The sequence below is a fragment of the Trichomonas vaginalis genome, chromosome V, assembly GCF_026262505.1.
Source record: "Trichomonas vaginalis G3 chromosome V, whole genome shotgun sequence".
NCBI classification, from domain to species: Eukaryota; Parabasalia; order Trichomonadida; family Trichomonadidae; genus Trichomonas; species Trichomonas vaginalis.
The window spans coordinates 3,073,014-3,088,434 of NC_067207.1; the positions used below are offsets into that span (position 1 = coordinate 3,073,014).

At 34.7% G+C, this 15,421-nt stretch overlaps 10 protein-coding genes across 10 annotated transcripts, besides 4 other annotated features; 5 read left to right on the forward strand and 5 right to left on the reverse strand.

Annotated features, from left to right (window-relative positions):
* Positions 1–8,349: part of a mobile genetic element that runs on past the window's edge.
* TVAGG3_0269840 (keratin-associated protein family) lies at positions 115–1,313 on the reverse strand (the record flags this gene model as incomplete). Its single annotated transcript, XM_051228557.1, has 1 exon — positions 115–1,313. A coding segment is annotated over one exon (1,199 nt), but the record flags the coding sequence as incomplete, so codon positions are not given.
* TVAGG3_0269850 (uncharacterized protein) lies at positions 1,464–2,450 on the reverse strand (the record flags this gene model as incomplete). Its single annotated transcript, XM_051228558.1, has 1 exon — positions 1,464–2,450. A coding segment is annotated over one exon (987 nt), but the record flags the coding sequence as incomplete, so codon positions are not given.
* Positions 2,966–3,736, forward strand: TVAGG3_0269860 (uncharacterized protein; the record flags this gene model as incomplete). The annotated part of the gene is made up of 1 exon (XM_051228559.1): positions 2,966–3,736. A coding segment is annotated over one exon (771 nt), but the record flags the coding sequence as incomplete, so codon positions are not given.
* Positions 5,524–5,860, reverse strand: TVAGG3_0269870 (uncharacterized protein; the record flags this gene model as incomplete). The annotated part of the gene is made up of 1 exon (XM_051228560.1): positions 5,524–5,860. A coding segment is annotated over one exon (337 nt), but the record flags the coding sequence as incomplete, so codon positions are not given.
* TVAGG3_0269880 (uncharacterized protein) lies at positions 6,216–6,791 on the forward strand (the record flags this gene model as incomplete). The annotated part of the gene is made up of 1 exon (XM_051228561.1): positions 6,216–6,791. One exon carries the CDS (start codon positions 6,216–6,218, stop codon positions 6,789–6,791), a length of 576 nt encoding a protein of 191 aa, XP_051098291.1.
* On the forward strand, positions 6,990–7,502 carry TVAGG3_0269890 (protein of unknown function, DUF4107 family; the record flags this gene model as incomplete). Its single annotated transcript, XM_001296563.1, has 1 exon — positions 6,990–7,502. The coding sequence occupies one exon, from the start codon at positions 6,990–6,992 to the stop codon at positions 7,500–7,502; it is 513 nt and encodes a 170-aa protein (XP_001296564.1).
* Positions 7,503–7,656: a terminal%2Cinverted (terminal inverted repeat of Maverick-2 transposon ID:TVAGG3_0269710).
* On the reverse strand, positions 7,657–8,091 carry TVAGG3_0269900 (uncharacterized protein; the record flags this gene model as incomplete). The annotated part of the gene is made up of 1 exon (XM_001296564.1): positions 7,657–8,091. The coding sequence occupies one exon, from the start codon at positions 8,089–8,091 to the stop codon at positions 7,657–7,659; it is 435 nt and encodes a 144-aa protein (XP_001296565.1).
* Positions 8,350–11,355: 3,006 nt separating the features above from the next.
* Positions 11,356–11,452: a terminal%2Cinverted (terminal inverted repeat of Maverick-3 transposon ID:TVAGG3_0269910).
* Positions 11,356–15,421: part of a mobile genetic element that runs on past the window's edge.
* TVAGG3_0269920 (uncharacterized protein) lies at positions 11,462–12,445 on the reverse strand (the record flags this gene model as incomplete). Its single annotated transcript, XM_001580867.1, has 1 exon — positions 11,462–12,445. One exon carries the CDS (start codon positions 12,443–12,445, stop codon positions 11,462–11,464), a length of 984 nt encoding a protein of 327 aa, XP_001580917.1.
* Positions 12,916–13,445, forward strand: TVAGG3_0269930 (protein of unknown function, DUF4106 family; the record flags this gene model as incomplete). Its single annotated transcript, XM_051228562.1, has 1 exon — positions 12,916–13,445. A coding segment is annotated over one exon (530 nt), but the record flags the coding sequence as incomplete, so codon positions are not given.
* On the forward strand, positions 13,492–14,522 carry TVAGG3_0269940 (protein of unknown function, DUF4106 family; the record flags this gene model as incomplete). The annotated part of the gene is made up of 1 exon (XM_051228563.1): positions 13,492–14,522. A coding segment is annotated over one exon (1,031 nt), but the record flags the coding sequence as incomplete, so codon positions are not given.

Consider the following 15,421-nt stretch of genomic DNA (forward strand, 5'->3'; position numbering starts at 1 on the left):
TGATATCATATCTATGCATTCCCTGTCTATCCGAACCCGCTGCAAGATTTGTATAACCTCTTTTTTGTTATTGAATGTGAATGGTTTCCTTCCACAGATGTTCTTCCACTGAACCTATGCATATGTGAAGGAAGGTTTTCAATACCTATTTTCTTTGAACCTCCCATCTTCATTGACTGCGTATTAGTGTAGAATGGAAAACTGTCAACTATTTCATACCATCTACCACCAAATAAAGTGTTTGGATTTATTGGATTCATAGACGTATAAACAGCTCCTATAGGATATATTAAATCATATATGCTCATAACTCTATAAACATATTCTAAAGAACTTATGTCATTAAATACCATTTGGAATGTATCTCCCGGATGAAATGTTGCATTTGTTCCACTTTTATAATGTAATGTTAGTTCAATAGAATTATCCAAGAAAAATTCAAAAGTATCTGGTTGAAGACCTCTAACAAATTCAAATGGAGTTGCTGGTTCACCATTTATAATTTCTGTTGTAAATGTCATTGTATCTGGTTTCGAAAATTTCTTTGTTAGTTCTGCATCCACATAAGTTTTATCTGCTTTCTTGTCTAACATTGCTGGTAGTTCATATGCTTCAAAGTTTCTGGCATGACTTTCAATGTTCCTGCAACTCTTATCTAAATTGTTAAGAGTATCTTTTACGCTTGTACTTGGATTTTCTAATGGTGCACTTGAACCAAGGTCAAAGTTCAATATTATGTCGTCTGCTCTAACAGTAGTGAAGGATTTATGTGTATGGTTCTTGTCGGCTTTACTGTCTAATGTAGCTTGAAGTTCATTTATATCGGAGATGTTGTGTTTATGAGATTTCAAAACTTTGTTCGTTGCTTCGAGTTCAACTTTGTCAGCTTTACTTTTAATAGCATCTTCAAACGTTATTTTTGACTTAACTCTCAAAGTAAATCTTGGTTCAACTAATACACCTTTAACATTGAAAGTAGAGGCATAAATTTCATCGTTATAACCAAATGTTTCTTGTGCTTTACCCGTGTCATACTGTACAGTACAGCTTATGTCATAACCTTTAGCACGAATGTATTTATATCTTCTTTCATTAACATCTTTCGTCTTCGCTTCTTCATCCTGTGTTAAATATCCATGGTAGTCCGTTATAATCTGTTCGTCTGAAGTTATATAATGAACGTGGTTCTTGACTTTATCACTCAGAGCTAAAAGCTCATTTTTGTTTGCTTTTTCGGCTAATTTCTCATTAACATCATTCACTTCTAATTCAACTCTTCCGCCAGAACTCTTATTATCATTAATCTTTTTCATTAATTCGGTAATTACGTCATAAAGACTATATTCTGTTTTCGGTTTTGTAAATAATGAGTCAAAATTTCTTTTCATCATTACATCGCTGACATTAATGATATCACCAATTCCTTTTTCATTTATTCTCTTCATTAATTCTGCAATAATGACGAATATATAATCTGTTAATTTATTCTCTTCATCGAGGGTTATAGAATGTTTTGAAATTGAATCATTAACTCCTCTAAATAAATCAATAACTTCAGGATACACGTTTTTAATGTCTCGAATAACCCGACCAGTATCCTCGCCACTATGTGGCTCTGAGCCCGTTGGGCTCTGTTGTTCATGTTCTTCGTTCCCGTCGTTACGTGGTTTTATATCTCTAACCATCATCAACGCAGCCATAACCGGAGGGTTTGTTGCTACCTGTTCGAAAATCTGACCGTTATGTATGGTATATCTAAATAATTTCTTTGTGTTTGTTAAAACATTTGAAACAAGTCTTTTAAAACCATCTACAAAATTTCCTGTTTCACCTAATGTTCTTGCAGCATTTACAAGCTCACCCATTCCCGCTTTTGACCCCAAAAACGTCCATATTGCATTTATTTCACTCTGTATTGTTGTCCATTCAGCAAAATTAATACCCGCATTCGCTAAGCTGAAAATGAAATTCAGTGGATCGAACTTAATTCCACCTTCTTTTTCAATTTCAACGAACTCACTAACATGAGATTTTAAATATTCTTTCGTTAAAATTGTTTTCCCCGATGTTATGTCATTAACGAAACTATCACCGTCAAAAGTTAACGAATTCAATTTCGTCGTTGATGCTTTTATTTCATACACCGCTTTATCGATAGTTTTTGGCTCACCTTCTTTAGAAGCATATGAAACATTAATGAATGAATTATATGTATTCATGAATGAATTAAAATCAATGATTTTCATTAATGACGCCTTTAATGATTCATTTACTGTCGAATCCCTTAAAGCAATTAATGAACTGTCATGGGCTTCGCCCTGGTCGCTTCGGTCTGAAAGACCTTCAGGACTCAAAGAGTCCGTTTGCGACTTTATGAAAGGTACACTGCAAACCGTCGAGTTTGGATCAAATGCTGTAGTTGGTGCAGGAATATTAATGATATAAGTCATTAAATCATTAAGTGACGTAAATAATGTTGTCGTTTTTGATTTAATTTCTTTAGCATCTGTTATATATGGTAATTTTATTTCTGTAGTTTCTGAATTAAAGATATTCGCTAAAATGTTTTGTAAACTGTTTTGAACAGCTGTGTAAACCGTTGAATTCGGAACTCTTACGATTTCACCATCCTTAATAAAAGGCATTGTACATGGCGTAGTGCTTGGGTCAAATCTTTCGGGATTATAATTCAACATATATTCTAACGCTTCATGAACAGACTTATATACTGTTGTGTCGTTCTTCATGACAACTTCACCATTTACAATGAATGGCATAGTGCATGGAGTTAAAATGGGGTCAAACTTTTCATAGTCCTTCCATGTTATGTATTTCTCGGTATTTCCATCACTGATAACAATATATTTGTCAGTAAGTGTGAGAGAGTATTGACCAAAATATAAACGTTTAGCTCTGTCAGCTTCATACGCATATGCAGCAATAGTCATATTTTAATGAGAATAAAATGTTGTTCTATTTGCAAAGTACTGACCCAAACGAATATGGAACAGTAAAGCTTCAAACAAACTTAGGTCTACAGAATGAAGCACTTGCTTTCAGAGTTGTTGACTTCAATACTATCGCAACTTTTGTCATAACAGATGAAACAGATTTCATGGAGTTTGAAATAGATGGAAAGAAGCATGAAATAAGATTTCACAATAATGTAGAATATAAGATGGAAACATTAGCCGGAGTGTTAAATGCTCTCATAAATACTACAATAAACAAGGATAACGAAGAAAACTTAATGAATGTTAAACTTATTGCAGGAGTTTTGAAGTTCAGTTATGCGAAGGAGTTTAAGATAACACGAATGAGTCATAGAGTTCAATTGCTTCTGGGAGCATACCATATGACATTTCCTTTGAAAAGTATTGACAAAACGATTGAGATGAAATCTGTTCCATACGTATGTTATGGTAATTGTTTATACATTGAGTCTAAAATAGCTAATGTCACAGGTATTTCAGGAGTTAATAGTAAAGGTTCAGTAGAATATAAGTCTTTCTGTTATGCAGTCAATTCAATGTTCATTCCAAACGTTCCTGTCATAGCAACTCATTTAGGTAAATGGGTTCGCATTAGTCCTCATAATTTGAAAGACATGCAATTCAGACTAGTTGACTTTCAAGGAGAGCCTGTAGAACTGAAGGCACCAGTGCGAATGACTGTTGAAGTAGACTTTTTAGAAAATATTAAATGCAACAGCTTACAAGAGAACTCAGAGCTAAAAATATAAAGTATGAATGTTATGTATTAGGTCATGAACTTTGGTTGTTGCTGTTTGATGAAACAAATGAGTTAGTTATGTCAGTCAAGAGAACAGAAAAAGGCGTCAAAGGCGCCGAGCGCAAAGCGCTATATTGTGTTAGTGAGAACTGCACCAAGTCAATAAGATTAGGTTTGCATTATGAAGATGAGTTCGATACTGTTGAAGAAGTTTTGGATAGATATTACAAATTGCTTTAATTTACTAAAACATATTTCAAACATAATTTATATTCTGTTGAAAGTTTTGTATACTCGTTCGAATATTTATACTTAAACTCAACTCCTGTAGTTCCTGGTGTTTCAATGATGCGGATGTTACCTATTTTCATGAATGGTGGCGTTTGACCACAGCATTCGATTTCAGGGTCGAGATAGTCAATGACACATTGTTTCCCTGTTATTCGTGATATAACATTTTCAAGGTCCTCCTTTGTTAGAATTATTTGGTTCTTGCTTATAAGATTTGTCAAAAGCTTCTTATCGTCTTTGAGTAAAATTGTTTGGTATAACTGAAGAAGGTAATGGTCTACGTTATCTGAAGGATTTGTTTGAACATTTATGTAAGGGTTGTCGTTGGCTTCTCTTGAAAGAATTTGGTCCAGTGGTGGATACTCTAACTTAACATCTGATGTAGCGTTAGCGTTTGAAGCTGAGTTTAAATTCACGGATTTCAGCTCTGGTTCTTTTTCTTTCAAACACTCTGAACTAAGTTTTTATGACAATATTGTTTGTCGTTCGTGAGTCAACATTTGATGTTGGTTCAATTGGAACATTAACGGCACCAGCTAAGATGGATTGCTTCTCATTCTTTATAGAATAAAAAACCTTTTATATGTATGAAATGAACAATATACTCGACAAGGGTTTGAATGTAAAGCTAACGAATGAAAATATTGTTGAATTCACTGAGACAGGAGCTGTGTATAAAGATGTAGAACTACTGAACAAAAGAGCTAAGGGAAGAAGCAGGAACATGAACAAAGGGTGGAAGCCTATAAAAATTTATGTCAATGATGGCTCAGGAGGTTCAAACATAAAGTATGCAGAAAGTTATAGAGTTTATGCGCTAAAAGGTGAAAAGCCTTCATTTAAGAACAGCTATTCTAACGCATATCCTCAAAAGTTAACGGATGGGGAAGTGGATGATATGAATGACAGCAAAAATATTAACAGAAATGGCGACAGAGATGCATGGAATTTGTTTACCATCAGTCAATTGAAGGTTAAACTTTAAAACAATGTTGGTCGTTCCCATGGAATATTTTTGACTTTAATGGTATTAGTCATGATATGAATCTCAAGGTATGAACGAGGAGAGATGAGAGACTTATATGCTTCCCAAATTTCTTCAAAAGGTAATGTTATACCTGACTGTTTCCAAATGAGTTCAATATCATAGCGTGAGAAACCTTGAAAGATAACGAAGTCAGTTATGAGACGTTTTATGTTTAAAGCTAAAAACCTCCATGTTTGCATAAGTATTGCTACAGTTAAGTGGTAATGTCTGACTTTAGTTATGATGTTAGCTAATGGTGAGTCAGGCTTTGACACTAAACCTTTTCCGGCGAAGTCGTCGCAAACGAGCAGAGTGTTTGAAGGATACTTTTTGAAGGGGTATTTTTGAAAGTTTTGACAGAATGTAGTTTGTCAGTCGTTTCATATCGTAAACTCCTGAGTACTGACGTAAGTGGTGTTTGTCAATAATTCTTTCCATCTCTTCTGAAGTCTTTTGCATTCCTGACTGTATAAATTCAACGATGGCATAATATTTCCTCTTACGTCGAATGTAACGTTGAAGAAATTCAATGAGTTCACTGTCTGGAACTTTAACGACAGAGGCTTGAACTTTTGACATAAATGTTTTCGCTGTTGAGTCCATAGAGTCTGAAGTTGCTGATATAATGATTTGGTCATAATATGAGTCATTTCCTAAACGCTCTGTTATGAGTATATGACGAATGAGGTTAAATGTCTTACCTGACCCCATCTTTCCACAATAGAAATAAACACCATTTGAACAGAACTCATAGTCCTTACTGAAAGGAAGAATGAGAGAAGAGTTAAGTTTGTCTGTAGTTTCATTCATGTCTTCATCTACGTCATGTATTAAATGCTTCATTTTATCTCCATTAAAAATGCAAGTCAGAAATATTCAGAACATAGCACCGAGTCTAACTGACAAGAGTATAAAGATATACTATGAACACGTTATGATGAAACCAACCAAAATTCAAGAAAGTCAGTATACTTATGAATATCCAAGACACTGGGTAGAGTATGTAGGAGGTGAGAAAGCTATTGAAATAAGACAAGTTAGAAGTATTCCGGCAGGAAGGACAATATTATTGAAGAACTTTAATGTTTTGAGGTATAATGATGAGACAAAGAAGCAAGATAGTTTTCCTATTGCTGTGTATGTGAACCTAGACACAGGAGATGACATGAAAGTTTTTAACACAAAGCTTCAAACGGTAGTGAGAGAACAACTTACTGCGGAAGGACACCCATTACCTTCAGAAGTTACCATAGCGTATAATTTTGAAACAAATGCAATAGATTTTAAAGTCGTCTCTGCAAAGAAGTCAGGTTTTACATTTAATGAAGCAGATGTATATTCGAATGAAAACTTCAAAGCTATTGCATGGTTAGATAATGACGATTGCTTTAAGAAAATATTTAAATTCAGTGACTCAACGATGTCAATAGATGACCTTCGTGGAATGTTACCATCGACGTTTACAGTAGAAGGTTCAGCAGGATTGCTTACAAGATTGTCAATTGGTGGTATTTGGTCTCGTGAGAACATTGTTATAAAATCCAGTATAAGTGAATTTGCTGAAGAATCTATATTATGTCTTTCAAACTATATGTATTCGCCGCCGAAGCATTATAGTATAACAAACTTTGTCAGTAAGTTTAACATAAGACTTGTTGAACCTTCTTCAATGAAAGATGTTGTGCTACCCAAAGATGGAAAGGATGGACTCATTATTGAGATGATTTTAATAGCATATTAAATGAGCTTGTTCTTGAAGGTCATTCATGATGAAATAACTGTTGTAGAAGATGTTAGCAATTGTTCAGACATTTTGAAGCGTATAGATGAGATAAGAAAGAAGTTTATGAATGAGAATGTTTATGTTTCATTGACTTTCTCCAGTAAAGAGAACTTTTATGAGATAATATTGAAGAGAGATGATTTTAATATGGTGTAAATGGTAGCTTGGGCAGCTTTAGGCGCAATGGGAACAAAAGCATTAGCATTTGGAGCAAAAGCACTTGGGGCTTATGACGCAGTAAATAAAATGAGTGGAGGAAGAGTTTCGAAGACATTAGATGCAAATAAAGGAAAGATTGGAGGCTGGGTTGCAAAGAAGTTAAGATTAAATAAAATAGGGCTCATAAATAAAGCATCCAATTTGGTTGCGACTGAGTCAGAAAATGCTTTAGGAAAGGACGATGAGTTTGCAAAACATGCAAAAGACTTTAATGACCAGATGAAAGGTGAAACGATGCATTTAAATAGAGTCGATGGAACTCTTCCTCCACCAGTAGTTCTTCCGTATGGTCCCTATGGAATGTATGGAAACCCTTACGAAAGACCATTTGACCCATTGACTGGTGGAAGTAACTGGTATCATTACGGACGAAGAAGAAAGACAGTTAAGCTGGAGACAGACGTGAAGAAAGCAACTAAAAAGAAACCAAGGAAGAGAGTTATAAAGTAATGAATTCAACGGGTGAAAAAAGAGGTGAAAAAACAGGTGAGATTTCACCACTTCACCTAAATTTAAATGGATGTTTTCATACGTGTGAGGGTGGTGATATCATTAATTTTTAAGTTTATTTTTATGTAAATGACAGAACAAAAATATAACATTTCTACTCAGCAGGAATGAGACCCTTACTGACTATGTATTCGTTTAATGCTTGATGAAAACAATGGTACATATTATCGTATGGGTATACACAGCGTCTGTTTCCATCGTCGTCGTATATGTAGAGCTCAAATCCAGTCCAACCTTCTTTTGTACAATATGTAGCTTTATTTAAGTATGCATTTATGTAGATAAGGCAATTTTCTTCATCGCTCCAGAAATAATTTTTGTTCTTTGTTGAAATAGTTTTCGTTCCTCTGCGACCATAAGGAATGTATGCAATGAACTTTGCGTCATAAGGGATTGTAATATATTCAGGGTTTCTTTCATCGTCAATGGGTCTGTCTTTGTTAAAATGCATGTTTCTCAGTTTTACTTGAGTTTTGAATAGTTCACGGAAACGTTCTGGGAAAGAGTCATAGTAAATGTAGTCGGACATGTCTTTGTAATGAAATAAAAAATTTAAAAAAAATAAAAATAAGGTTATTTTTTATTTAGTGAGGACGGTAGTGAATTCGTTAGTGAGTTCGTTAGTGAAGTCGTTTATGTGTCAGATAGTTTTGTAAATATTTAAGGTTAAGTTAGTGTTTGTGTTTGTGTTGTAAAATATATGTTACCAGTTTCGTAAAGTGTCAAAACCGTTAAGTGGTGTACGGAGGCGCGCAGTGCCACAGTACGCAACTTAGGGATACTAACTCATGGAGATCCACTCAAACATAATTTTTGCTCTCTAACTACATTTTTATATGATTTTACAACCTAAATTTTCTTCTTTACCTAAAGATTATTCGCAATATCTGAATATCATTAATTAATTGAGATATTCAAGTTTTGACAGCGGATTTGGAAAGCAGACTTGATGGAGATTTTAAATCTGATGTCAAATCTTGGTTTTGTGCATTATTGGAAGAGAAAAAAGGGTGATAATTGCAAATCTTAAATATAGGTTTTTACGAAAAATGTAATTAGGGTTAGAATCATAGAAAGATTTATCTGTCAGACATTGTTATGTGTGACAGATAATATTGCATCTCATAGACACTGTTGCATCTGTCAGACACTGTTGCATCTTTCAGACACTGTGTGGATCAAGATGTCTGGGAATAAAAGTAAGTTGTAGGTTAATATAAGTTTGATATTAATGTAAGTCTGACTTGAAATGTAAGTCTCGGACGAAAGTAAGTCTGACTTGAAATGTAAGTCTCGGACGAAAGTAAGTCTGACTTGAAATGTAAGTCTCGGACGAAAGTAAGTCTGACTTGAAATGTAAGTCTCGGACGAAAGTAAGTCTGACTTGAAATGTAAGTCTCGGACGAAAGTAAGTCTGACTTGAAATGTAAGTCTCGGACGAAAGTAAGTCTGACTTGAAATGTAAGTCTCGGACGAAAGTAAGTCTGACTTGAAATGTAAGTTTCGGACGAAAGTAAGTCTGACTTGAAATGGAAGTCTGATTCTAAATGTAAGTTCTAGACTAAAGTAAGTCTGATTCTAAATATAAGTCTGATATTAAGATAAGTTTGTAACTAAAATTAAGTCTTATTCCAAAAGCAAATTTAATTGTATAATAAGTCTGGATCTAGAGTAAGCCTTAGTCTACAGCTATTCTGTGTCAAAAATAAGTCACGAACCATAGTAAGTTTCGGACTAGAGTATGTCTGTAATTCGAATCATTCATATTCTTCAATTATCCCGCCAAAAAAATTATCGTCTTTTTATCATACCATAGTTTTTATCAATCTCGTTCTACTAAAAAACCTTTATATTGGTGATTTCTTTGTTAAACCCGTATTTTTTCATGTGAATCTTATTGTATAAACTCTAAAAGTTCAATTTCCGGTCGAAAAAAACTTGAAAACAATTTGTATTCGACGAGTTAAAGAGCTCTATTTATTCTAAATTTTCCAAAAAAAATTAGATTTCGTTTTTTCGCTTCAAAAAATGTTGTTTTAAGTTTTAAAATTTGTAATTCAAAATTTTTTTGGAAAGATTTACGATTTTTTAATACTGCGAATGAGTTTTATTTTACATACTCTATTGATAAATCATATTTTTGTCGAGATATAACTTTTTTTAAAAAAATTATATGCAAAGAGTGTTATAGAATTCTAGAAGGTATAGTGCATAATTTGAAGTATACTATCAAATAAAGAAATTTTACAGTTTTTTAGTTTTATTTAGATGTACGTTATTTTAGATGGCTTCGTCGAAAACAAAGCATGTCTGTTAAGTTTATTCTTAACATGGTAAATAAAATGGCAACGAAGCCCAGTGTACTGCGTCTTATGCCGTAGTTTTTGTTATCTTCATACTCAAATACAACAAATACAAATAGATTTATTACGAAAAAACGTATAAAACAAATGATATATTTATTTCTAGACAAGTTGACGAACATGTAGCGCAACTGTATCGCTTTAGAGAACAGTTCTTCCAACACCTACTCATTCAGTGAAAGATTTAAGAAGAACTCTTACTCGACCTTAACTACCTACGCTTTGCTTGAACAATTCCCAACGAGGTTACTATAAGGTTGCAAGTCTTGTCAAAATGTAGTATGCAATACGTTGGGGAAAAATAGATATATACGAACAAACTACTACAGTCTAGCAACTAGTCTTTAAGTGTAATGTATTTTTGCTACAAAGAGCTCATAACGAAGTCAAATTTTGCAATTTGATGTCAAAACTAGCTAGTTGTTGAATCAAATAGCGTTGTGACTTTGTATACATCACGATCTTGTGGTATCAGAGCTGTACTGCTGCAGACTAATTCAACTAAACATGAGCAAGATTGGGATTTCTATTCTCTGGGGTGCGAGGCTCGTCCAAAGTTCAAGCAGCTACAGTGTTTTGGATCACCTAAAGAACTTTGGGAATTCAGTTATTACGTAAATTTCTCAAGATGAACTTGAGAGCAGCGCAGTTATAACGAAAGTCTCTGATGAAAGGCAATGATTTCTTTCATGAATGATCTAACGTTAGCTTGAAATCAGGAAAAGAGACTATTGATGACTTACTTTCCATCGATGGTGCACAACAGCAGGGAGGGGATTGGTGGGTTTGGGGAAATTCGCTGAGGCACTAGTGTCCGGATTGTTCGTCAAATAGGTTTCCTTTCCTATAAAGAAATGACACTTTTTGGCGGCTTATTGACTCAGAAAAATTTGAGAGTTAACGAATAATTTTGGCGCCAAAAATAATTTCTCTTAATTTATTAAATTTAATATACGCACATCTATAAGTTATGCTATTTTTTCTATTTATTTTGTTCTAAAATTCTAAATATTTTTTTTTCATAACATAAAATATGATGTCTAGTCTCATTTACATAACAACATGCCTTAGAATAGGTTTTTTATTCTTTTTGTCACTTTAAATTAAGAATAAAAAGATAATTTAAATTGAATATTTGCGATTATTCTCACTAATGCTGCTTCCTCTTTTATTAGGTAGACAACAAAAAGTTAGCCTTGGACTCCCATATCAGATTTTTGATTGGTTGCGTATATAATGAGCTGGGATTGATAGACGAAAACCCAGTGAGAAAATTTTTGACGCCTAATTATATTATAGGAATAATCATCATTTTACTATATCATTTCATCAACAGCATGCCTGAAATGGTTAGTATGCCATTACAAGCATGGCATTCCTTTTTCAATTCTTGATGATAAACTCGAAACCATTTGGTTTCAAAAATTGTCAAAAAAAAAAAAAAAAAAAAAAAAAAGGTAGTGGGGCTTCCAGGCACTTCGTGCCTTCTAGCCCTGAAGATGTTTAGTATAATTGAAGTTTTTATTCGGAAAATTGTTAGTCTTCGGGTGTGAATTCGGAGGACTCTTCTTGGATTGAGTCTTGTGGTTCATCTTCTTGAGTAGAGTCTTCTTCTTCAACATCAAAGTCATCTGGTGTATCGAACTGAATGTATGAAAGCCAAATGTTGTATGTGTTTTCCAATTGGCTTTCAAACTTGAGATACATTCCATGCATGAGTGTTATTTCAGTTTCAACGTAGAGTTGCTGACGTGGCTTGAAGACATGCATGAGAATTGGTCCTCCAAATTCGTCCTTGAAAAATTTGCAGTAGCAAACATAAACTGAGATAGAGTCTCCTTCTTCAATGTCTTCTGCTTGGTTAACGAAATGAATAGCAATTTTGCGTACTTGAATTGTGTTGTTGTCTGAGTAAAATAATGGTTTGAACTTGGGGTTGAGTGAGCTAAGACATTGCCATTTTGCTGTTTCTTGTCCGTACTCACGTTCTTCTTCGTCATCCTGATATCCATAACTCTTTAATTTGAATTCGACCCAAAACTGTTCGACTTTTTTTGCAGCTTTGGGTGGAAGACTTTCAATAAGCTGACATATAGTTCTGTCAACCATTATCTTTGTTATTGTTGGAAAATAGTTGACAATTGTGTCACCTAATTCGAATGGGTCAGGTGTTTCTTTTTGTAGTTTGGTAAAGTCTGCAAGAACTTTGTTGAGTTGTTCACAATATTCTTTGTTAAAAGTTGCAGGAACTCTTTCTTCTGGCTTTGAATTGAAGTATTCTTCAGACAATCTGAGTAGTATTTTGCGTAGTTCAGCGTTGCTGTGGTTCTTTGTAATACGGAGCTCGTTTGGTATTGTTTTTGGTAGTGAAAGTGGCTTTGGATTGAGCGAATTGTCTGTTCTGCTTGGAGAATGTGTAGATGCTGCAGTTTGATATTGAGGCTCTAAACCTGTGGGTGCTGAAAGTTTGCAAGCAATTTCTTCAGGTGAATTTGGAGCGAACACGCTAGCGAATGCCATTAGACAAAAATAAACTGTTTTTTTCGGACTACTCATAGAAAAGTTTAAAATAAACCGTTTTCGTCAACGGTAACCCCCTCTATTTTTTTATTTTATTGAAAAGTCTCGTTGGCAAACCGTTCCATCTCAAATATTGAATGAACTATAAACGTTTTTTGTTTTCTATACATACTTTTTTGTCCAACGGTAAAACTTTTTACACAACGGTTTTTGAGAGTCGTCGCCGTTGACTTTTTTGTAGAGCACTCAAAATAGTATAACTTTGTCCGGACAAGTAAGGGTCTATCTTCGCTACAGGAAAAGTTACAGGCGTTCCAAGGAAGTATACTTTGAGAAGCCTTTCCCCTTTTAAAACAAGATAGGACCGTTATTTTACAAAACTGACAACACTTTGACCGAGTAGTTTTTTGTGCTGAACAAAAAGTGTCATATAAACATCTGTCGAAAACCGCTTTTTAACTTCACTTAAAATGCCACGTAAGCTACGTAAGAATATACGTAAGAGGAAGAGAGCATTGAAACATCCAATAGTAAGACTGACACCACAACAACAGTTGCAACAACAAATGCTGAATGACCCCACTATGTTGCAACAAATGTCAAGCAATCCTATGCTTTTAAACCGAGTTGTTGGTGCACAGAGTGGAGGTTTAAGAGCGGCACTTTTAGCGAAAATGGCAGGCTATGGTGGAGCTGCAGACGGAACAGCTTATAACCCTCAAAGTCAAATGAATTTGAGTTCACTCAAAAATCAAATAACAGATGTCAAAAAGTCAAACATAGACATACAGAAACAAATAAGTGAAAACGAAAAGAAACTAGAATATGACAGACACACAAAGAAACTCAATGAGTTAAACGTAGAGAAAAAGAAGAAAGAAGAACAACTGAAAGAACTAAGTACAGAGGAATATGCGAAAAAAGTGTCAGAAAAAGCAGCAGAAGTAGCAAAAATGGAACAAGATGTCATAAATTTGAAAAACCATACTACTCAATATAAAATACTGAAAGATGAAGAGATAAAACAAAAAGCCCTGAAGACATATATGGATAGCGATGAGTATAAAAAAGAAGTTGAAGCAAATGTAAAGGCAGAAAAACTTTTACAGTTGCAAAACCAAACCGTACAGTATGAAAACTTAGCACAAGAAAGTAAAAATAACGACGCGGCTATGCAAAAGGCAATGAAAAGCGCAGAATATATAAAAGCTAACAATGACTGGTTAGATGCCCAAGCCAACGCTAAAGCAGCCCAACTCATAGGGTCAATAAGGACAAAAATACAAGCGGATGAAGATAGTTCAAATGAAGCTTTAACAAATGCTGACTTTAAGAACGCCTTCGAAGCTCTTCATAGTAAGGTGAAACTAGTGAACGACTTCTCATCTGGAAAGAAACTGAAGTCTGAAGGTTTCGACAAAGAGTTAAAAGAAGTAGCACAAAATATGACGAAAATAACAGATGCAGCAACGAGACAGGCAGTTCAAAGTGCCTATGACGCCGTTAGAGCAACTGTTGTGGAAAGTCAAGAAAAAGAGTTACAACAGACCAAAACAGACCTAGTAAATGCTTTCTTAAAAACGAAAAGTCAGGTAGGACATTATGCTGCAGATGGAACATATGTGCCAGCTGGTGGAACTTATATACCACCAAACCCTCCAAGAGAAGCACCTGCACCAGGACTACCTAACACATTTACATCGTCACATGGACATAGACACAGGCATGCACCACAACAACAACCAAAACCAACACAACAACCAACACAACAACCAGCACAGCAACCAGCACAAACAGAGCAAGGACATAAAAGAAGTAGAGAACAAGGAAACCAAGAATTCTTAAAAATGCTTAAGGAAGAGTATGGTTACCCAGATACTCTTGACTTTAGTGACAGATATAAAGAAGCTATTAGAAAGTTCAAGGAAGGAAATACTGACCCGAACCTATTTAGCTTTATGGCTCAGCACCAAATGGGATATAATTTCAAACCTGGAAAATACAAGCTCGCTAAGGGATATGATTTAATAGCATATCATCCAAATGACATGAATGAATTTACTCCGAGATATTTGGTGTCAGAGCTAAATGATAATTCAACTCTCTTCATGAAACGCGTAAAAAATAGAGACGGAACGAAAAAAGAAAGGTTTATGAGTCCGGATGACTTAGATAGGGAACTTTTTAAAAACGGTCTCGGAATATATGAAATGCCAGCAGATGAGGTACAAGAAACTCCACAGGAAGAAGTTCAGATACAACCAGACATGGAAGAAATAGTTCAGCAACAACAGCTAGAAGAGCCTGAAGGAAACGAACAAGTCACTCCTTTGGAAACTAACTTCACAGAACTAGATGAAGATTTGGAACAGCCGAAAAATCTTGACCCTCAACAAGAGTATGCGGAGAATATGGAATATTTCCAAGAGTCTAAAAAAAATTCGGCTGACATAGTAGAAGAATATCGAAAAATGTTTGCCGACATACAAAAGACTCCAACACAGATGAAAATATCAGCATAGAATGGAAGAACTGAAAAAAAATGTACACAAATACAACAACCCTTTTTACTTACGAGCATTTAACGTTCAATCTTCGGATGAACTCGGTGAAATAAAAGGTTAAATTTCAAGAAAACATATAGAAATGAAACATTGTTTAAAGTTCATTCAGAACCTAACCAAGATGGAAACAAACCTACTTTTGTTTCTGCAGACGATGGAACTACAATGAGATGGGGTCATAAAGCTAATCCAGATAGGTGGTTCATAAACTTACAACCACAATTCCAAGAAGTTGTAGACGCAATGGAAGTCAATGGTGAACCAGATATAGCTGGTATTTTAAGCGCGGCTTTAATGCCATTGAAAGATATGAAAGATGCAGATATTTTGGACCAGTATGAAATGAACATGGCTGATGGAAATATAACACCTGACGTTCTAGAACATTTATCTCAAAGAACTACACAGAACC